General features: G+C 40.4%; 1 protein-coding gene across 1 annotated transcript; it reads left to right on the top strand.

Annotated features, from left to right (window-relative positions):
* Positions 1–10790: 10790 nt before the first annotated feature.
* Positions 10791–22641, top strand: LOC131190772 (anionic trypsin-like). Its single transcript, XM_058168131.1, has 5 exons — positions 10791–10928; positions 16072–16237; positions 18372–18625; positions 19350–19486; positions 22442–22641. Exons 1-5 carry the CDS (start codon positions 10889–10891, stop codon positions 22589–22591), a joined length of 747 nt encoding a protein of 248 aa, XP_058024114.1. The 5' UTR covers positions 10791–10888; the 3' UTR covers positions 22592–22641.
* The last annotated feature ends 1493 nt before the right edge of the window (positions 22642–24134 follow it).

Here is a 24134-nt window from a genome sequence, read left to right as displayed (position 1 = left end):
GGTGCTTTGCAGACCTGCCTGGTTAACAAACTGTTGCAAGTCATCAAGGCACAGGAGTCCCCAACCCCCGGTCCATGGCCTGGTGTGGGGCTGCAGCCCATTTGGAACCAGGCCACAGAAGTGGTGTGTGTGTGTGTGTGTGTGTGTGTGTTAGCATGCAAAGCCACATTTGTGAAAATAGTGCATACACACACAAACCATCCCCTCTCCCACCTAGCCATTACTGTCTCTGCCGGTCCACCGAGCCAAAAAGATTGGTCTAAAACCGAACATTCTTTATTTATTCTTCTATTTTTATTTAATACTAAATAATTAATAATAAAGTGTTAATACCACTTGGATAATGCCTTGGTAAGGCCACACTTGGAATACTGCATCCAGTTTTGGTCGCCACAATGTAAAAAAGACGCTGAGACTCTAGAAAGAATGCAGAGAAGAGCAACAAAGATGATTAGGGGACTGGAGGCTAAAACATATGAAGAACGGTTGCAGGAACTCAGTATGTCTAGTTTAATGAAAAAACGGACTAGAGGAGACATGATAGCAGTGTTCCAATATCTCAGGAGTTGCCACAAAGAAGAGGGAGTCAGGCTGTTCTCCAAAGCACCTGAGGGTACAACAAGAAGCAATGGGTGGAAACTAATCAAGGAAAGAAGCAACTTAGAACTAAGGAGAAATTTCCTGACAGTTAGAACAATTAATAAGTGGAACGACTTACCTGCAGAAGTTGTAAATGCTCCAACACTGGAAATTTTAAAGAAAATGTTGGATAACCATCTGTCTGAGATGGTGTAGGGTTTCCTGCCTGGGCAGGGGGTTGGACTAGAAGGCCTCCAGGGTCCCTTCAAACTCTGTTGTTGTTATTATTATTATTATTATTTGAAAAAAAGTTAAAATATAAAACTCCCCCCCAAAAAATTAAAAAAAGAAGAAAGAACATAAACAAGACATTGAAAAAAGTACATTTAAAAAAGAGAAAAACCTCAAAATGTCTACACATATTTTCTGCCCTAATTGAATACTAATTAATACATTACTACAATATTGGTTCCCTACCCTTGTAAAATATACCTCCAAAATTTTTGAACTACTAAATCTATTTGCAAATGATCTGTCATTTATGAACTATATTAATGACAAAATATTTAACAGGAAGAACAACAATAATAAAAAAGACAAGATTAAATTTCAAAATCCTTGGTTAATGAACTGCTATTACAATCAACTTGTAGAAAAATTACCACAGCATCTTATCTATCCCAAATCACCCCAAGGGTTAATAATAATTTGTCCTGGGTCAAATATCCATGTTTGTTTCTTAATGCCATCTCTTATCAATTGTTGTTTAATTAAATTTAATAAATTCAATCTCCACAATCTGTCTATCTTTCCAACAAAGTCCAGATAAAAGTGGTTTCCTTTTAATAAATCCATTCCCCAAGCTTCTTCAATTCTCGTAGGAAAAACCAATTGATCGCTTCTCCATTCAGTTAGGTTTCTGCTATTGTAGAAGAATGCAGGCTTGAACTTCAGAGAGGCCTATGCACTCGGCTCAATTAGTTCTACCTCTGTATATTTTTATTTTATTTATTTATTTTATTTTATTTTTATTTATTTTGTCACAACAGTATATATAAGCATAAGCATGAAAGTAACTATATAATATATAAGCATATATATAAGCATAAGTATGTAATAACTATATTAATTGGATATAATGAAAGGAAACAATAGGACAGGAACGGTAGGCACATTTGTGCTCTTATGCATGCCCTATCTCTTTCCAAAGGATCTGCAGCATTCAAATCACATTCCTTTTGTGAATTATTATTATTATTTTATTATTATTTATTTGATTTTTATACCGCCTTTCTCCCGAAGGACTCAGGGCGGTGTACAGGCAAGATAAAACCAGCAATACAATATACAAGTTAAAATACAATTAAAAAACTTATTTAAATTAGCCTGAAAATTAAAATTTGTCATACTAAAAAACCCCATTTAAAAAATTAATAAATTTAACATTAAAATTCCGATTTAAGCCAGCCCCGCGCGGATAAAAAGATGTGTCTTCAGTTCGCGGCGGAATGTCCGAAGGTCAGGTATCTGGCGTAAACCCGGGGGAAGCTCGTTCCAGAGTGTGGGAGCCCCCACAGAGAAGGCCCTTCCCCTGGGGGCCGCCAGCCGGCATTGTTTGGCGGACGGCACCCTGAGAAGTCCCTCTCTGTGGGAGCGTACGGGTCGGTGGGAGGCGTGTGGTAACAGCAGGCGGTCCCGTAAGTACCCAGGTCCTAAGCCATGGAGCGCTTTAAAGGTCGTAACTAACCAATCTAATTTATAAAGAGCTACATGCATCTAAATATTTTCCACAGCCATTATTATTTCATCAAACTTTTTAAAAAAGCTTTTGACTAAAAAATTGCATGTTACCAAAAGGTCTTTTACCGGATCTCAGCCATCCTTGGTTGTCTATAATCTGATACATTGTTGCTCTGTGTAACATAGCCAGAAAACAAAGAATGCTGAAGCAAAAAGGAGGAGGAGGATATTTTTGGGATATTTTGATCCAAGATTAAAAGAAAAATAATAAAAAAAATAAACTCCAAATATTTTGCAAATTTAAGAAATGCAAAAATTCACCATCCAAGAGCATGCCATGTTTCCTTACAGGAAAGCAAAATTTATTCAAACGACAACATACATCAAAAGGAAAAAGAAAAAGGAGAACAGTTAAGAGTCCAGCAGGGGGTTAAAATAAATCAGCATTCAACCAATTGGTCAACTTTTAAAAATAAAAAGCAGAATAAACCAGAAAATTCAAAAACTAAAGTTAAAACCCAGGCATGCTTAAGAAAATAACTGTCAAAAGGAAGATGGATGACCAGTGATTTTCCCACTGCTCCCAAAGGAAACTGGAATCTTCAAGACTCCCCGTCTAAGGTGGATCCACGACTGTCCAAAAGGCATCTTGGGTCATTCCTAAATGCTCCCATTTTAATCCAAGGAGCATCACTGCCACAGAACCAGTGTTGGCAACAAAATCAGAAGAGACAAGAGACAAAAAAATCCCTTACCATTCAGTAGCCCTCTTGGAGAGGAGTCCCCAGAACATCCTTCATAATAGTATGAGAAATATTTTGTTACATGATTAAAAACATATACATTCCATACACCTTTAAAGCGCTCCATGGCATAGGACCGGGATATCTTCGGGACCGCCTTCTGCTACCACATGCCTCCCACCGACCGGTACGCTCCCATAGAGTGAGTCTCCTCAGGGTGCCGTCAGCCAAACAGTGTCGGCTGGCGACCCCCAGGGGGAGAGCCTTCTCTGTGGGGGCACCTACCTTCTGGAACGAGCTTCCCCCAGGACTTCGACAACTTCCTGACCTCCGGACTTTTCGCCGCGAGCTGAAAATATACCTATTCTTCCGAGCAGGATTGGCTTAATAGGGGTTTTTAATTCGTTTTAAATGGGGTTTATTTTTATATTATGTATTTTATATTTAAATTTAGGCCATATGGAATAAGTTTTTTAAATAGTTTTTATTGTAATATATTGTATGGTTTTACTTGGCTGTTCACCGCCCTGAGTCCTTCGGGAGAAGGGCGGTATAAAAATTAAATTATTATTATTATTATTATTATTATTATTATTATTATTATTATTATTATTATTATTATTATTATTATTATTATTATTATTATTATTATTATTATACAGTTTGTATTATCAATATTCTAGAAATTTACAATAATTCTGCCATGTGTATGTTCATTCACATACATGTATGGGAGAAAAAGTTAGTTAGCATGTGTTAAAGGACCTTGTGAGTTTATGTATGCCAAAGTGGCATATGTATGCTGGCTATGCCAAGAATCTCTGGGAAAGAAACTTCTGGAATTGACAGAGGCATGAGACGTCATCTTTTATATTATATATAAGGTAATGTGAAATTCCAGGACCCATATCTGGAAATATCCTGTCACATCAAGGACAAATCAAGAGAGGTGACTCTTAATTACTTTATTGGCAGCAAAAGGCCTTGGAACTGTTTCAAGAAAAAGAAGTAAAAACAAGACATCGTGTTTACACATAATGGAGAAAAAATATTTTTCTATTGCTTCTGATTAAGTTTTCATGCTTTGTAGTATCACATTGAAGTTACTTTGTATTTTCAGGAATTCTGTGGTTTTTTTTAAAAAAAAAATTCATTTAAAACCAACTAATTTAACATCACAAGTCATGACAGCCAATACTTTTAAAGAATGTTAACTATATTTGAAGTAAGAATAGCAATAGCAATAGCACTTATATATCACTCCATTTTACAACACTCTGGACAGTTTACAATGTCAGCATATTGTTCCCAACAATTTGGGTCTTAATTTTACCAACCTCAGAAGGATGGAAGGCTGAGCGAATCTTGACCTCGTGAGGTTCAACTCTAGCCTGTGGGCAGAGTTTACCTGCAATACTGTATTCTAACCACTGCGCATGAGGGCTCTTGGAGATGTTGAATTTATTGAACGGTTGAACAACAGGGATCTCAGGGATGTGCTGAAGGATGATAAAGAAATTCCAAATGAGTTTCAATAGTCAGCTTTCTTTAAAGAGATTGTAGCACAAATGTTTATGCTTGGATGATTTCTTTTTCAGAGGACTGAATTCAAAGGACTGAGTAAACTTAAGAAGCAAGAGATGGAGAGACGAAGGTTCTTGGTCCATTTTCTTTCCCAACCTTTTATGGTGGAGATCTTCATGGTTTTTGAGTCAATCAACAAAGAAACTACTACTTTCACTGACATCTTATTAACAAATTAAATCATCAAATCAATACAATAGCTACTTAAATTTCTTTAAGGAATTCAAATGTAAAATTGCTATTCCTCTCACAAAAATATACTTTTCTTTAAAGCATCATTTGAAATCAAGGGCTTCATATAATCAGTTGGAAGAGACCTTGGAGGTCATCTAGTCCAGCCCCATGCTCTCATCTCTACTATTTCTAATAGATGGCTGTCCGATCTCTTCTTAAAAGCCTCCATGTTGGAGCACCCACAGTTTCCAAAGGCAACTTGTTCCATTGTTTAATTTGTTCTCACTGTTAGGGATTTTCTCCTTAGTTCTAGGTTACTTCTCTCCTTGGTTTACTTTTATGTATAACTATAGGATCAAAAGTGGATACAAAAATCAACTTTGTGTTTTTGATAGATTAGAGGAATTTTACTTAAGAATAAAAAAGTATAGAAAGAAGAATCCATCTTGCCTAAGAAAAAGTGACATAATTAGGATTATGCTTTTGTCTCACCTCAGCTCATAAGTGAGACAGGCTTAAGCAAATCTGTTTTACAGTAGTGCTCCCCAGGTTACATTTTCCCAGCTGGTTGAACAGTTGTTAAATGAGTTGGAACTGAGTGTCATTTACTGAGTGTCATTCAGTTGTCGCACTCTTCTTGCAGTTTCCCCAGCCTACACAACAGCAGAGATCAAGGAAGGGAGGCTGCTGGGTTTTGACAGAACTTGTTTGCTTGATTTACTGCAGAAATTCCCCTGTTTAAACAGGTGCCTTCTTCTGTGATGGTACCCATCAGCCACCAGATTCAACTTGCCACTGGCCCAAGGCTCATCCCTACATTACCATCCTTGATTGGTAGATGGATTTCTACTGGTTGGGGAAAACAGGAGAGTAGCAAGAGAGGGTGGTTTAACCAATCACTTTGCTTTAATACTCCAACTACAAGTGAAATCATGGCGCTGCCATTTGACAAGCTGCCAAATCAGTGGCAGGTGAGGGATTGCCAGGGGGGACAGTAAATTTTATACTGGGATAGTTGTCTGCCAAGATTGTAGATGGCGCTTGAAGAAAGGCTAGTAGTTTAACAATGAGATTGAAAGATAATATCCTATTCTGGATAACAATATGGAGAAAAAAGTGTAATTTCTGGTCTGCAGTAGATATTAAACAATTCAAAATTCTATGTCTAAACTAGCCCACTGACTTGAATACCCAAACACTTTTGCAATTAAAATAGTATGTAACACTGAAATCAAACAACCTAACCCTTTGTGATGTTTTGATGATTAAATATTTTGTTCTGTACCAATATTTTTCTGCAGGTGTACCTGAACCATAACCTGGAAGAGAAAGAGGACAGCAAAAAGAGAGAGAGAGAGAGAGAGAGAGAGAGATGGAAGGAACCATGCAAATAATTTCTGGGAATCCACAAGGGATCCTTTCAAATATAGGGTGGGGTGAGCTACCTATGCTTTCCATGGTAGCATCTTCTTTGTATAAGGCAGCCAGATGTTTCCTTCTCCTTTTCTAATCCTATTAAAATTCTTGATCTAAGGTGTTATCTAATCCTTGGTTCCTTCTGTTTCTGTATTCTCCCATTCCAGAATTGGACATGCTGACCATGGTATTTTGTCTAGTGTTCTTTGTTTAGCATCTTTCCTTCACTGTTCTTGCAAGGAGCTAGTGCAGGGGTGTCTAATCTCAGCAGCATGGTGCATACCAAATCTGAGTCTGCTGTCTGAACGGAGCTAATAATCTAGCATAACAGTTGTGCAATCTTTATTCTTACACAGGATACTCTTTAAACAGAAGAGTCTGCCTAGAGTGCTTCAGCTATTGTGTGAAGAAAAGAACACAGTACAGTAGAACCTCTGGTCACGAACGCTTCTGACCGCAACCAATTCACTTTTTTTTTTTTTTAACACGGACGATTTCCCCTTCCATGCCATTTTTTTTTTTTTTTTTTGTTCAAAAAGTTTTTATTGGTCAAAAAAGGTTTATACAAATACATATCAGGTATGGTAAATTTTCATTTTTCTTATACAAGATAAGAATTTAACTCAAATTTTTTAACACATACAACAGCCATATGGCAAACAGGTGACACGAAGTAGCTAAGTTTACAAATCTTACATACGCAATAAAGAAGGGTCAAGAATAAACAGAATATCGTACAAAAGAGAATAAGGAAAACCAACACAATACCAAATATCTTTATCACTTCCTAGTTTTGGATCTCAGAACTCTGGGTTCAGCCTGACCCAACTCCAGGGCCGCAACAGCGGCAGCCGCCTCCGCCCCATGGTCTATAACCTCCCTTCTTCAATTCCTGGGTCATCTGATTCCAGGAGGCTTTGTATTCCTCCACGTAGGCCGTAGCCTCCGCAATTGTACTAATTTTTTCGTAATGCCCTCCCGGAAAATCATCAATCCCTCTGGCATCAGCCATCTGAAGCCTACTCCTTCTGGTACAATTTGCTTGACAAAAAGTAATATTTCTTTCTCATTTCACGTACCTGTCTGGGAATCTGCCTCAGAATGGCTATCTCCCTGCCCCTGTAAGTCAGTGCCCCACTCCTATGTTTTCTAAGAATTTCATCTCTCGTCTCTCTTCTCACAAATTTGACATGAACCTCTCTGGGAACTGCATGCGTGCATATTGTGAATTAACTCTATAAACTCGATCCACATCCCAATTCATGAAATCAACACCTCTCCCAAGAAATTCTCCCAACAATTTAGTCACAACATCTCTCAAATCTTCTTGGTCCACTTCTTCCAAATTTTGAAACCTAAGGAAATAAGACATTTTATCCATCTGTAGTCCAAGCACAGCATTGCCTGTCATCTCCTCTCTTTTCTGCACTGCCCGCATCTCACCTGCAGACCTTCCACTTTCTGCTTGTTTTCTGCTGAGACTTGTTGAGTATCCTTTAAATCCTTTTGGATAGTCACAATTTCTGCTCTTATTTCCATTTGGCCTCTTTGCAAATCATCCAGTTTCTTGTCCATATTGGATAACTTTTCCAGAATTCTCTCCATCTCTCCAGCAGTTGGTCTCTGACCTTTTGCCATTTAAAAAAAAAAAAAATTCAAAATCCTCAGGCAAGCACAGTATCCTTGTAATTTCCTCCGGATCCACCAGGGGGCACTCACAGGAGCAACGAGTCCAGTGTACAGTTAGTCAACCAGGAAGCCGAAGGGAAGTGATGTCATCAAAATTCTCATAGTGAAGGCGGAAGCTGGACGCCACCACTGTTCCCCAGAGGGAGGGGGGGCCTCAAACCCTCCCTCCTAAATTTCTCCATCACCTCTTCTCTCCAGAGCTCCACAAAACCGGTAATCTTCTTATTTTAAGTTCTCCTCTCTCCAGAATAACTCGTGCTCCTTCCAGCCGCAGGGGAGAAAAACCCCCCCGCACTCCGGAGCACTCCACTCGCGTTTACCGATATCCCCTTCCCTTCTCCATTCCTCAATTCTTCTCCGTTCCCTGTTCACCACCAGGCTGCTGCAGTTATAAATCCAAAGCCCCGGTGTCACCGGGCACAGCGGCCCAGGCGACGACCAAAGTAATGGCCGTGGCCCGTGGCCTCCGAACCCCGCCGAGCCTAGGACGCGCCAGCATCGGTCCCCCCAGTCCTGTATGTCGGCTGGGAGACCCCTGGCGAGCCGTCCGTGCGGCAGGTGTCCTTTTCGGAACACCTGGCCCCTGGGGGCCTCGGCGGCGGCCGGATTCGGGCACTGGAGGCAGGAGAAGCCTCCAGACGACCGTTGCCTCTGGACACCGGAAGTCGTCTCCCTTCCATGCCATTTTTTTATGTAAGCGCCAAATTTCCAAAATTAGGTTTGGGTCACGACCAAATCGGATTGCGACCAAAATTATGGAATGAATTATGGTCGTGACCAGAGGTTCTACTGTATTTGTAAAGTTTTCTCTCTTAGGCCAGCATCTAAAATTACATCTATAGTAAAAATCACAGTTTTGTTCCACTGCCCATCCTTTCCCCCCCAACCCTACCTTTTTCTATTTTATCCTAGGAGGATACACCTATACCGCTTATTATTTTCTTTCATTCAATCATGTCTCCTTCTAAAACAGGGGTGTGAAATTCAAGGCCTGCGGGCCGGATCCAGTGCTTAGATCTGGCCCACTGGGCTGTCCTAGAAAAGAAAAGACCGGCCCACGGTGCCTCTGCTAGTGAAAACGGAGCTTAGGAGGGCTGCTCTGTTTTTGGCTGCGATGGCCACCTGCTGCCCTCTGCCAGTGAAAACAGATCGGGGGGGGCATATGCCAGTGGTGAAATGCACTTACCTTCGGTACCAGATCAGAAATGTGAGCATGTGCACCTTTTCTGCGCATGTGCAGAAGGCATGCGCAGAGGGTAAAAAATGGGACATAATGATGTCCCGGCAGGTGAGCGGAGCCTCCCGCTGCTAGCCCTACCACCTTGCGTGAGCCGGATAGATCCGGTCAGATCTCACCACAAGCATGTGCCCCCTCAAGCTCCATTTTTGCTGGCAGCAGGAGGCCATCATGGCTGAAAACAGAGCTCGGGAGCCCATTTTCATCAACAGAGCGCTTAGGCCACCACAGATGCCCCCGACACGAGTGACGTCAAGCTGGCCTCATCCACATTGGCCCCCAAGGTCAAACACAACCCTGATGTGGCCCTCAATGAAATTGAGTTTGACACCGTTGTTCTAATGGTTGAGAGAAAGGAACTAGCCCAAGGTCATCCAACTGATTTTACGCCTAAGACAGAGCTATAACTCATAGTTTCCTGGATTCTAGCCTAATGCCACTATGCCAAACTGGCTCTTAATGTTAATTACATGTAAATTTGTGAACCAAACACTGCTTTATTTGCATGTAATATATCCCAACGCTTAGTATAAGTAATCAATATACCAAGGGATATAACTGTAGAAATCACACCCTTGAATAAAGCACAGTGGTTCTAAATTCTCTTAGTGGGAATTAAGATCCTAAAAGTTGACAATCACTTCACTATTCTGTAAGCCAGGGGTCTCCAAACTTGGTCACTTTAAGACTTGTGGACTTCAACTCCCAGAGTCCCTGGGAGCAAAGCTGGCTGAGGAACTCTGGGAGTTGAAGTCCACAAGTCTTAAAGTGACTAAGGTTGGAGACCCCTGCTTTAAGCCATCACTCAAGCAGCAGACTACAACAGGTCTCCATGTCCTATAAATTGTGCTGTTGGCCATGCCCATATTTCCTTCCTCTTATCACATGTGAGGGCAAGACCAGGAAGTTTTGGGGGCGGACAGATTACCTATGGAAAACCAGAAGAATCCTATGAACCATGGGTGGCTGTCAGGGTGCTGTTGCAGATGGCTGTCATGGTGCTGTTGCAGATGGATAAGACACTAATTGGACAGAATTTTCACATTATGCAATCAAATCCAGTTTTGGTTTTTTTTGGTCTGGGAGGTGATTCTAGGTAGGACAACCATCCCAAAACCAAGATGGACCTGTCGAACTGGGATAACTGCCGGCATGCTTCCTAGATCAGGACAATAACTAGAGCAAACTGTCAAAAGCCTCTTCCATGGTGTATTTAGTGTAGAGTAAACAAGCAGCAACAAAAAGCAATGGTTCTTCAGTGTAACCTGTATTCCGTCATAAGTATGGGAAGATTTCCTGCAATCTGTTGAGTCTGGCCCAAGCTGAGATCTGAACTTTGGCAGCCATGTCTTTACCCTCTGTCTCTGAAAGGCTCTCTAAGGCTAACTCTGGCCCAGTTCTTGCAAAACAAAGACCTTTGAAAGGTTTCATCACCATTCAAGAAGGCAGGAAGAGTTTCAAGGCAAGACCTAGCATGCAAGCTGAATGGCACTGAAGCACCTGCCTGTCTTTTCCATTACTACAAGTGCTTTCCTTTAGACTTAAGCCACGTGGAATAATGCTATCACCTTAAGCACATGTGCAGCTGTGTAATTGTGCAAGACCCTGGGAAGTGGGGAGCTGGTGGGGCCTTGGACTGAAGAGATAAAATCCCTAAGAAGGATATAAAGAGGGAGAGAGCCCTTTGGAAAGTTCCACTCAGATTTGTGCGACACCAAGATCCAAAATGAAAGTGCTGTGGATCTTCGCCTTCTTTGGAGCAGCAGGTGAGTTTAAAACACGTATTTGACTTTGTACTGTCTTTTATGTTGTAGTGGACATATGCAGCAAAATGCAGTAAAATGAAAGAGGTACTGTTTCAAACCTAAGGCATGAAACTTTCCCCTAATCCGTTGTTATTTTTGCATATTTTTCTAACTTGTATTGAGTCCACTATGACAGGGGTCTCCAACCTTGGCAACTTTAAGACTTGTGGACTTCAACTCCCAGAGGTCCTCAGCCAGCAAAGCTGGCTGAGGACCTCTGGGAGCTGAAGTCCACAAGTCTTAAAGTTGCCAAGGTTGGAGACCCCTGCACTATGACTTAAGAAGAGATGGTTTTCCGTAGCAAAAAAAAAAGACAAAGAAACCTCCCTCGAGACACAAAATGGTCTTTGTGAAATTCCTATGGATTCACTTTAAATTAAATTGCTTGGATGTCTGACTTAAGAGAGGACTCTAGATTTGCTTGGTACAGGTAGTCCTCAACATACAACCATGCATTTAGTGACCGTTCAAAGTTACTATGGCACTGAAAAAAAGTGACTTGCAACCCTTTTTCAGACTTAACGATTGCTGCAGCATCCCCGTGGTCATGTGATCAAAATTCAGGTGCTTGGCAACTCACATGTATTTATGCCAGTTGCACTGTCCCAGGGTCACATGATCACAATTAGTACTTGAGGTAAAATCTACTGACAGTCTATGTAGATATAAAAGGTAAAGGTAAAGGTTCCCCTCGCACATATGTGCTAGTCGTTCCCGACTCTAGGGGGCAGTGCTCATCTCTGTTTCAAAGCCGAAGAGCCAGTGCTGTCCAAAGACGTCTCCGTGGTCATGTGGCCGGCATGACTAAATGCCAAAGCTGCATAGAACGCTGTTACCTTCCCACCAAAGGTGGTCCCTATTTTTCTACTTGCATTTTTTACATGCTTTCAAACTGCTAGGTTGGCAGAAGCTGGGATAAGTAATGGGAACTCACCCGTTATGCGGCACTAGGGATTCGAACCGCTGAACTGCCGACCTTTTGATCAACAAGCCAGGATCTTAGCCACTGAGCCACTGCGCTCCTTATAGATATACTTAGGCACCTCACCCCATTCCTAAGAGGTCTGTAAGGGGCATGCATAAGAGCATAAGCATGACTACCGTTCCTGTCCTATTGTTTCCTTTCATTATATCCAATTAATATAGTTATTACATACTTATGCTTATATATATGCTTATATATAGTATAGTTATTTCGTGCTTATGCTTATATATACTGTTGTGACAAAATAAATAAATAAAATAAAAATAAATAAATAAAATCTGCTTTCTAATGCCTCTTAGAATTAGTTGAGAATAAATCAAGTTTTATATTTTGATTTTGGTATTATTGGAGTGGGGTTTCTATATGTGTGTTGCTTGTTCTGGTTTTCCTCATGGCTTCTATATTTCTATCTCAGTACCTCTTTTCTTTAGCAAATATAGTGGGGCTTATCATTTATTTGAAGTGGGAATGGAGTTTCATTGTGAGAATAGGGTTAAGGTCTGATGGAATGGGACCTAAGGCTATGGGGACCCAGTGGGAGTGGGAAAAGACTTGTGGGGACCCAAGGGGCAGGAAATGGAGCATGGGATGTCTCAGGGAGAGGGAGAGGCCTTGGGAAGCCTGGGGCAGACAGACCAGGGCCTGTGCTAGTCTCCAAGGGCTTCCCACTCCCATTAGGTATCTCTGCTCTGCTTAATGACCCTCACATTCATTTAATAGCTACATCAGAGAGACTGGAGAGGAGGTTCATTATTAAGTGAGGCCGTTCTGCTTAATGGCTATCGTGACATGCAACTGTAGTGGTAGGCTCCATTAGTATCTTGAGGACTACCAGTACATACAGAGATGTCTGCAAGGGGAATGAAAAAATCAAGATGGGGGCTTTTGGAAGAGCTTCATAGTGGACTAAGATGATTCTGAAGAAGCAGAAATGCCATTGTGGTGGTGACAAGAGATCAAATGACCAATTCTGTCTAGCAGAGCCTCTCTGGGTAAGGAGAGACCACGTGATTGTTCGCTTTCACTCTGGTCAGCTGCTCCACATGAGAAGACCCCTGGGAATTAAATATTCTTGTGGTTGACTTGTTATTTGAGCAGCTGGGAGTTGAGGGACAATAACTACATCTATTAGTGATCAAAAACCCCTTATGGACTTTTTGCTGAAAAAGAAAAAAATGAACTTGTGATGTATAGAAAGGTTTGATGATTACAAAGTTTAGATGAGGGAAAGAAGGAAAATATGTTGTAACTTTAGAGAGAGATGATAAAATATAAATGCAATTGTAACTGTTTTTAAGAAGATTGTAAGCCACTTTTTTGAAAGTTAAACTCTTCCCTCCCCTCCCTTCCTTTCTTTTTTTTCTTGTCTGTTTCTTTCTCTGCAGCTTTCCCCACTTATTTATTACTTTTCTTTAGTTTCCTTACTTTTCGCTGTCAAAATATTTATTCTTTTAGAAATTTACAGTATCTAATAAAAATTATTTATATTTCAATCTATAAAAGTAAAGATGCCAAAATTGTGTTATCTGCTCACTTTTTACTTTTTTTGACATTCTCCTCAAGGCCACCCATGACTACATGGCTGGAGAAGTACCTATATGTTGAGAAAGCGTAGATCACAGTTTATCACCAGTATATTTGGATTTAGGCTTCATAAATTAGGAACACTTGTGTTATGTCCTGCACCGGCAGTGGTGGCCCCTAGTGGTGGAGATGGTTTCTTGTTCTGTTCTGATTGGCTCCCGCTTTGACAGCCGAGATAAAAAGGGCTGTCAAAGCAGGCGCGCTGTTCTTGTGTTGTTGCTGGTCTCTGTGAGTTAAAAATAAATGCTATGTGTGAACATCTGTGGAGCCTCAATTATTACGGAACCCACAGAATATAATAACTTGAGACAGGAACAGGTTAGTCTTTGACTTACAACAGATCATTTAGTGGCCTTTGAAGTTACACTGTTCTGTCTCTGTCCTCACTTTGGAGTAATGAGCTGGCCTACAACCAGTGGTTACACGGCTCCTATCAGTCCTGGCCAAGAAAACGCAGCTGCCTGCCAAAAAGTTCAAACAGATTAAGACTTCAGCTCACTTCGACACTGTTCAGCTAATTTGCTTCCCATAGAAGTGAGAGCAGTCCCAAAGCTCCTTATATATCCTGTGGGGTGGGGCTCCTGCCACACCCTTCCCTTTGATGATGCCGCCTCTCTAATCTTCTGAAGCGCGGGTCGGTCCAGGCTTGATTAATATGGTTATCAGCTGTGTCTGTAGGCGTAGCCTGAGGAAGGGAGGAATCAGGGGATGTCGGCCTCATTACGTCCTCCGACTGGCCTGGTTCTGGCTCCTGGAGCCGGGCCAAAGGAATCGGTGCTCCTGAGGTAAGCCTTACCGGCCCTTCCCCCTCACTCTCAGACTCACTTTCAGGCATGGGGCCAGGTTCGGGGGCTAGAGCCAAAACAGGCACTGAAAAAAATGACTTATGACCAGTGGTGGGTTGCCCCCAGTTTGGACCGGTTCTATAGAGGATCCACCCACTGACCCAAACGTCATCAAAGCTCTTCTGTGCATGCACAGAAGCTTCTGTGCATGCACAGAAGAGCGCACGTGTGCATGAGCAAAGCGAGCGCGCGTGCACGAGCACGATGCAAAATGGTAGTAAAGGTAAGTAGAACCCACCCCTACTTATGACCGTTTTTCACACTTAAGATCTTTGTAGCATCCCCATGGTCACATGATCAAAATTCAAATGCTTGGCAATTGACTTGTATTTATGATGGCTGCAGTGTCCATGGGTATGTGATCACTTTTTGTGACCTTCTGACAAGTAGAATCAATGGGAAAGCCATATTCACTTAACAGTTGTGTTACTAATTCAACAGTTGCAGTGATTCACTGAAGAACTGTGGCAAGAAAGGTTGCAAAATGGGGCAAAATTCACTTAACAAATGTTTTGCTTAGCAACAGAAATTTGGGGCTCAATTGTGGTCAATATTGAGGACTATCTGTATTTTGGGCTGTCAGCTTGAAGTCAAGCCTTTGTAAGAAGCAAGACAGGTCTTCTCCATAGTGCCCCCAAATTAGGGGGAAAGATACCTCCAGAGGTGTACTTGACCCTTCCATTAGTAAGTGTCATTATGTAAGATGCCTCTTTTCTGCTATTGTTTTCTTCCATGCCATCAAGGATGTTGGGAGTGGCTAGTAGACAAATCATGGCCAATGAATGAATAACTAAGTGAAATAGGAATTCAGCAGCTGCAATACAGGTAGTCCTTGACTTACAACCATTTGTTTTGTGACCTTCGAAGTTACAACAACATTGAAAAAAATGACTTATGACTGTTTTTCACACTTATGGCCATTGTAGCATCCCCATGGTCACATGATCAGAATTTGGACTCCTGACATTTGGCATGTTTTCATGACGATTGCTGTGTTCTGGAGTCATGTGAACTGCTTTTGCAACCTTCTGACAAGCAAAATCAATGGAGAATCCAGATTCACTTAACCACTATGTTACTAACTTAACAAATTGCAATAGCACTTAGACTTACATACCACTTCCCAGTGCTTTACAGCCCTCTCTAAGCCGTTTACAGAGTCAGCATATTGCCCCCAACAATCTGGGTCCACATTTTACCCACCTAGGAAGGATGGAAGGCTGAGTCAATCTTGAGCTGGTGAGATTTGAACTGCTGAACTGCTGGCAGCTGGAAGTCAACAGAAGTAGCCTGCAGTACTACATTCTAACCACCGTGCTACCACTGCAGCAATTCATTTAACAACTGTGATAAGAAAGCTTGTAAAATGGAGCAAAATTCACTTTTGCTTAGCAATGGAAGCTAGGGAAGCTAAAATTTGCTAATAATTATACATAATTATACATCAATCATCTTTACGTAGCAAAAAATCTTTCCCAGTTTTGATCCTTTTATTTATTTTTTAGCCTGTTGTTTTCATTGTTAAAACAATGCTTGGTTGTGGTTGAAAGTTGAGGACTACCTTTACAAACTGCTATGATATATAGAAAAACATATATGTGCTTTCCTTCTATAACTGGCCCCTGTGCCTTCAAAGATGTACTCTGTTTGGCATGCTAGCTCTACATGTTGATATTCCTTTTCTCATTAGTTGCTGCCACCTTGAATGAGGATGATGATGACAAGATTGTTGGAGGATTTACCTGTCGGCGAAATTCTGTCCCTTATCAGGTTTCACTCAATGTTGGTTACCATATCTGTGGTGGTTCCCTTATCCATGACCAATGGGTTCTTTCAGCTGCTCATTGCTTCCAATCGTGAGTATTTTTAATATTATTATTAAAGCAACTTCTGGTTAAAAAGAAGATATCTTTAAGCTAAGGAAGCTAAAATTTGCTAATAATTATACATCAATCATCTTTACGTAGAAAAAATCTTTCCTAGTTTTGATCCTTTTATTTATTTTTTAGCCTGTTGTTTTCATTGTTAAAACAATGCTAAAGTAGAGAAAATTCCTCACCTCTGATATCAAAATAATGCCCATCAATGCCCATCTATCCTATGATAACTGCCTACACTAAGATAGTAAAAAGTAAATGACTTAAATGAACCAATGACAATTAAGTGGAAAAGTAATTTAAAAGATTGCATAAAAAGCACTTATGGAGACTGTTTTCCTTCCATTTCTTACATCAGTTTGCTAATCTTATTCATTATCTGAAAGTCACATCTCAGGGCTATTAATTCAAAAAGCACATGTTTTTTTAACCAGATAGCCACATGCATGTCTGCATGGTAGATTGTGATAGCACAGTCCTGTTCAGATATTTCAAAGACAGTGAACTGACCCAGAATTAAAATGTAGCAAGCAGACAGTACTTTTTGGTTAAGAAAAAGAGGTAATGTTAGCTCCTAAAATTATAACAAGCTAGTAACATTCTGAAGCTTTCCACCATCTATCAAAGAAATATTTTTTTCTGTTTTTTCATACCTTAAGAGTGCTCTGTAGCCTAAGTACTGTATAGTAATGTTTGGTAGAATGTTAGAAACAAGTAGTTGTTTCTAAATGGGCATCTTAGGTTTTTAAAGTTAGACTTATGCTGCAGCCTTAGAGCTAAGACTAAGTCTAACTTTAAAACCTGAGGTTCCTACTTTGAGTTCTTACATTTCATTAATAATTATTTAGTATTACGGCAAAAATTATTTAAACCTTATATTGTAGTTATTTACAAGTTTTAAAAATCTACTTCTCCTATCATCATGAATTTGAAAAACAATAAAAATTGTATCCACAATTGTCCAGATTACAAAGGCAATATTGTAGTCTGGATGAAGTCCCACCAACTTTTATCTGCAATATATGGGGACTTAATCAGGGATGAAATCCAGCAGGTTCTAACAAGTTCTGGAGGACCGGTAGCGGAAATTTTGAGCAGTTTGGAAAACCGGCAGCGGAAACTTTGAGTAGTTCAGAGAACTGGCAAATACCACCTCTGGCTGGTCCCAGAGTGGGATAGGAATGGAGATTTTGCAATATTCTTTCCCCAGGAGTGGGGAGGGAATGGGGATTTTGCAGCATCCTTCTCCTGCCACGCCCACCAAGCCAGACCACATCCGCCACACCACGCCATGCCCACAGAACTGGTAGTAAAAAAAATTGGATTTCACCACTGGACTTAATGTGTGTTTTGACTTTTCTTGACTAGCTAGTCATGATATTTCAAGGTATGTGAAAGCTCATGGGTTGGGTGGTGTTTTTTTTTAAAGCAAAAGCTTATGAAGCCATTAGAAAAAAGTAGCAGTGACTGCTATGAATCAAATGCAAGATTTATTGATAGTGTAATTGAGGTTCAAATTCTTGCATTTCTTTCTTCCACCAATATGATGCAGTGAACCAGAAGTCCAACTCTTCTGGGTGGGAATGTCCACCTTCCTTGTCTTGGTGTCAAACTGAACTTGTATCAAGTTGTGGCTTGTGATCTGAGTACTGAGAAGATCTGAGTACTACTGCTCACAATATGCATCTTTTATTAAATTAAGTAACTGTTAAACACAACGCTTCACCAATAATTTAAAGGTGGATTTCTTTGCTTTAAATATGACTTTAACACAGGTATTTTCTTCATGTGGGATTTTTTAAACATAATTTGTTTAGAATTTCATTAGGATAAGCAAAGATCAGCAAAGAAAGTCTGATGCAAGCATTTGTGGAATAAAAAGAAAGTAGAGTGTTCAGATACAGCCCTAATTCTGGCAGATACATCCCTAACTCAATTGTATTTATGGAAATTGATATTGATTTTGAACAATGGGAAAGTTTCCATTTCAGCTCTGAACTCTTGCTAAAGAAATCGTTGACTTCTTTGGTATGAAGAATGCAACTGTTGCTAAGCTTGAGATTAAACTCTGCACAGTGCAACCAATATAGAATTTGCATTATTGATTTTATAGCCGCCTCAGTGTGAAACTGGGAGCATACAATATCAGGAACCCGGAAGGAGATGAACAGATCATCAAGGCTGAAAAAGTAATTGTCCATCCAAAGTACAACTCTTGGCTCTTGGATCATGACATCATGCTCATCAAATTGGAAAAAACGGCTCAACTTTCCAAAAGTGTCGCACCCATCACCCTCGGCTATGGATGTCCAGCTGTTGGCACCTACTGCCTTGTCTCAGGATGGGGTAATACCCTCAGTGAAGGTGGTGAGTATTGACAAGAATTGGCGAACTCACTCTGACTCCCAAGTACACAACTGAAGAATTGCAGTTGCTAGAGTCTGTTTTCTGCAAACAACACTTTCTAAATCTAGAAATGTGTTTTTTTCCCCCAATCACTGTTGAATCACCACATGCTTTAAATATTCACAGGGATAGATATGCTCAGTGACAATTTGTCTCTATTCTGAAATTCCAATTTTAAGCCCTAACATTAAAAAGAAAATTTTTCTTGGACAAGCCTTGAACCAACTTAAGCATGCTGGTTTGGATGGTTCTAGAGCACTGTAGATGAAGGTGCATCGAATTCCACTTTTCCTTTTATTATGGGAATTTTCAGACATTTTTGATATATTGAATTGGACACTTCATCTCAGACATCATATTACATAAAACCATATAGCAATCTTTTACTGGTCTAGAATTCCAGGATTGCCGCTATTCTTTTAATCAGAAAGAGTCGAGTGGCAATTTTTAAGAGTACAAATCAGTGGTGGGATTCAGCCAGTTCACACCACTTCGGGAGAACTGGTTGTTAACTTTCTGAGCAGTTTGACAAGCTGGTTGTTGGAAGAAAACATTAGGGCAGAGAACCGGTTGTTAAATTCCTTGAATCCCATCACTGATACAAATGTTAATATAAGGCATATATTTTCATGAGCTGTTGCTCACTTCTTATCTTCCTTATTTTTTCCTTTTTGTTTCCATCTAGTAAATTACCCTGATTACCTGCAGTGTCTGCATGCTCCAATCATCAGTGATGAGGCATGCAAAGCTGCTTATCCAGGACAAATTACTGAAAGCATGGTCTGTGTTGGATATCTAGAGGGTGGCAAAGATTCTTGTCAGGTGAGGACACTAGCCTTCTGACCATCTGTAAAAACAAAACAGAATAGAAATGCTCAACCCATTTGCTTTTGTTTGAAAACAGCCACGCAGTTATAAGGGGTTATATATAATATGTGCAAATTGTTTGATCTTCACATTTGTAGTTGGCATTTTCACCCATTTTCCTTTTTCTTTAGAGAAAAATAAGTGCTAAGAATCAAAAAACAAGCTTGTTTGAAGGTGAAATTTGCATCTCATAGCTAGAACCATTTTCCATTGGTTCAGGAGCCCAGTGTCAAGTTTCCAAGGAACACCCCCAACGAAATAAAGCTCTGAGGCTTGAGGTTCCTCAAAGTTCCAATTTATTAGAGATGTCATGTTGGCACAGCTGGGAAAACCCGAAACTGAAAGCTTCCAGGTTTTCCACACCTAGATGACAGTTCACAGCCCTGCCCCCCCCCCACCAGTTCATCAGATTGTCCAATCAACTCTTCACACTCAATTGGATACAATCTTCAGGCAGTCTACATCAGACGCAGGCAAAAGTCCTTGAATACGGAATGTTGTTATGATTAACTTTCTGCTGCTCCAACAACAACCCCCTCCCAACTTCCCCAGCTAAAATATGTGGCAGTTAAGAAGCAAAAAGAAAATTGCCTTCCAAAACTGACACCCAGTTTTTATAGTATTCCACTAAGTTGGAAGCCAAATGGTTCAGTTTGCCATATTATATTAGATCTTCTTATTCATTAATTTTTCCCATGAGGCATCGAGGGGAATCATATTGCTAGAGAAAAAGTTCTATGTCTCTATCAAATTTCTATACTGTCCATCTCACCTAAGTAACTTTGGGCAGTTTTCAAATGTCACATTTATGCCATAATAGATATGCATATATTCTGACCAGTATGGTACAGAGAAATGTGAAAAGATGTCACAGAAAATCATGGATTTAGTGTATTTTCCAGCTGTTTGTAATGGGGCATAGTGGTTTAATAGTGGTCTTTGTTTGGGGCATACAAGCATCTTTGTCGTATTTCTATTTGAACTGGAGACAGGTATGGATGGTTTAAAAGCTGTCTATATATTTGAAAAAAAAGGTTTGCAAGACTTACTTTAAAGAATTTTCCTCCAATCACAAAATATTTTGGCCAGCTATTCGATGTGCTTTCCTTAACAGTCTGAGGCTGCATGTGGTTACACATTTTTATGGGTATCTATTGCAGGGGTCCTTTCAGAACCAGGCTGCGTGAGAGGCAGGCCAGCATGCATGTGCACGCAGCTCAACTTGCATGAGTGGCAGGCCAGTGCGCACACACATGCATACATCTCAATTTGTAATCCAGCTGGCCTGCCGCTCATGTGAGTTGAGCTGCACATACAAACTGGCCACCACTTGTGTGGTCCAGTTCCTCTTCCCCCCCCCCCACCTCCAACCAGGCTGCTAAGCCACAAAGATGATCTATTGTATCAAGATGTACGTGGAAAAGGGTAATTAGGGGTACCATATTTTTCAGAGTATAAGATGCACCTTTTCCCCTCAAAAAAGAGCGTGAAAATCTGGGCGCATCTTATACTCTGAATGTAGCCCCGCCCAGCTTCTCAAACGGAGGTTGAAAAAAGCATCAGAAACGAAGCTTCAGAAAAGAAGCCCCCAAACAGAGCTTGAAAGGCTTTTTTTTCTGAAGCTCTGTTTGGGGGCTTCTTTTCCAAAGCCTTGTTTCGGAGGCTTTCAGAGGCAGAAAAAAAAGTTTTTTTTGAAACGGAGTTTCAGAAGTTTCAGAGGCAGGGGAAAAAAAAAAAAAAGCAAGGCACAGAGCTCACAACCAAGGAACCTGTTGCTAAAATTCACCTCTGGGAACAGCTAATTGGGGGTATTCAGGGAGGCCAATCCACTTGCTAATCAGCTTTTTTCTTATTTTCCTCCCCAAAAACTAAGGTGTGTCTTATACTCCAGTTCGTCTTATACTCTGAAAAAAACGGTATTTGGCTTGTTTCTGGCTAATTTCTAGCCCTGCATTAATAAGCCTCCAATGTAGCTCATTTCACATTACCAGTGTTGTTTATGTATGGAGGAAGTAGGATCCCAGCATTAATTCTAAGCACTTGTTAGCACTTGGCTTCTTGTTTTTATTATGATTATTGTTGTTATTGTTATACACCTTCAAGTCAATATTGACCCTGATGACTACATGGGCAGGTCCTTGTACTTTTCTTTCCAACATTTTCAGAAGTGGTTAGCTAGAACTTACTTCCAGGATACTTTAAAAAGCTTCCCAATCTAGGACTGAGCGAAAATAAGCGGTTCAAAGTCATTCTAAAGGAGGACTAAAAATCAGGTTTTCTCACTTTTAGTCTTATGCCTTCAACTGCTATGTCAAACTGGCTTTTCCGCTACCCTCAGTACCTGTTGGCTTTCCCAGATAGACCAGACTTGGAAACAAGGAAACACAACTTGATGATCTAATTCTACTTTATTGTAAAGTTACATGAACAGAACTTTGCAAGGCTGAAAGTACAAAACCCCAGCCATCCCCTTTACAGCCCAAAACTCTTCCTACAGCAGTTTGAGAAGGATGTCGTATCACACATGACAAGAGGAGAGATTTTGCTTAGCAATAGATGTGGGTCACTGAAGAATAGAGAAATAATTATATGAATACTATCAGGAGATGAAAACAGGAGATCAGAATAAGTACCACTTGGTAATTAAAATTAAACAACCCCCACCCCCAATGAGCTGAATAAAAAATGTAGAAGTTGGACTCCAGATCTGAGATGAAGCACCACAACGCTTTGAGAAATGAAGCAACTAAAGGAATTAAGAAATGCTGGGGAATGCTACCATTATACTACAAGGACAAGTGCCATAAGTTTGTTACAGTGGAGTAAAAAGAGGAAGACATTACAAACAGGTCAAAGGAGAAACTACCTCAGCATTTCCCTAAACTCTTCTTCTTTCTTTTGATCTTGCAGGGGGATTCTGGTGGTCCAGTGGCTTGTGATGGGTTCCTCCAAGGCATTGTCTCCTGGGGAGTAGGTTGTGCCCTGCCTGGCTATCCTGGAGTCTACACCAAAGTCTGCAAATACGTTGACTGGATCCATGACACCATTGCTGCTAACTGAAGCAGCCACTTTCCTCTTATTCCAACCTTGTCATGTGCTTCCCCTTAATAGAATAGGAAATAAATAGAGGCTGATTTTCAAAACTATTTGGTGGATCATTGTTTTTATTTTAATAGCAGGGAGTTGTGTAGATGGAAGGTTGTAGTTATAATCCAGAGCTCTTGAATCCTTGTGCCTTTCAATGTTCCAGTTATATCAAGCTCCCTTATAAAAAGTATTGCCTGCACTTGATGGCCCTTTCCAAGTAAGAATAACATGAATTTCCCATCACTTTTGCAGAGCAACATTTCTACACTCTAAAGTAAATCCAAATTCTAGAAGGCATCCCTTTCCCTTGACAATAAGGAAAGCCTGGAACAAGACTACCTGGTTTAGTTTAGTGTTTTGATGTGGTTTTATTTGAGGAATTTATTTATTTAATAATATTTCACTGACTCCTAGAAGCTTACAATAATAAATGACCCCTCCCAAAAAAGCAATGACCACCCACCCTCTGGCGATCACAATCAATGTGCTCCATTCCATTCAGCCCTATTGACAAAACCAGGTCTTCATGACCTTGTGAAAGAATGTCAAAGTGGGGGGCCAATTTGATTTGTGCAATGATGACGTTCCAAGGCCCTTCTTCTCAATCTCATTAGGAGAGGGGACAAGCAGCATTCACTGCCTTCCCACTCTAGTGGGTCAGGTAGATGTGACCAGGAAAAGACAGTTTGTCAGAACCACCAGCTTTGGCTTGGCGCCTTCCTGGTGTTCTGACATCAATGGGGGAGGGAGGGTGGAAACAAATGTGCATTTTGCTGAATACCTTTATGGTGGGAAATTGGGGGAATTGATAGTTGTTTTTTTTTAATTTAATTTTGTCACAACAGTATACATAAACATTGTCATAGTAAAAAAAAGACAAACATCATGAAATATACACACACACACACACACACACACACACACACACACACACACATATAGGATATGGATAGCTATATTAATTAGAAATAATAAAGAGAACAATAGGACAGGAACGGTAGGCACTTTTGTGCTCTTATGCACGCCCCTTATAGTCCCCTTAGGAATGGGGTGAGGTCAATAGTAGACAGTTTTTGATTGAAGATTTTGGGATTTTTTGTAGAGACTATGGAGTCAGGTAATGAGTTCCAAGCAGTAACAACTCTGTTGCAGAAGTCATATTTTCTGCAATCAAGTTTGAAGCGGTTGACATTAAGCTTGAATCTATTTTTTGCTCTTGTAATATTGCGATTGAAGCTGAAGTAGTCATTTACAGGAAGGATATTGCAATAGATGATTTTGTGTGTTAAACACAGGTCATGTTGAAGTCGACGTAATTGTAAGTTTTCTAATCCCAGGATTTCAAGCCTGGTGGCATAAGATATTTTGTTGTTTTTGGAGGAGTGAAGAACTCTTCTAGTAAAATATTTCTGGACGCGTTCTATTGTATTTATGTCAGAGATGTGATGTGGGTTCCAGACTGATGAGCAGTATTCAAGAATAGGTCTGGCAAATGTTTTGTATGCTCTAGTTAGTA

This window comes from Ahaetulla prasina, chromosome 2, assembly GCF_028640845.1.
Source record: "Ahaetulla prasina isolate Xishuangbanna chromosome 2, ASM2864084v1, whole genome shotgun sequence".
NCBI classification, from domain to species: Eukaryota; Metazoa; Chordata; class Lepidosauria; order Squamata; family Colubridae; genus Ahaetulla; species Ahaetulla prasina.
The sequence above is the reverse complement of the archived record's forward strand: the minus strand, read 5'-3'. Positions and strand labels throughout refer to the sequence as shown.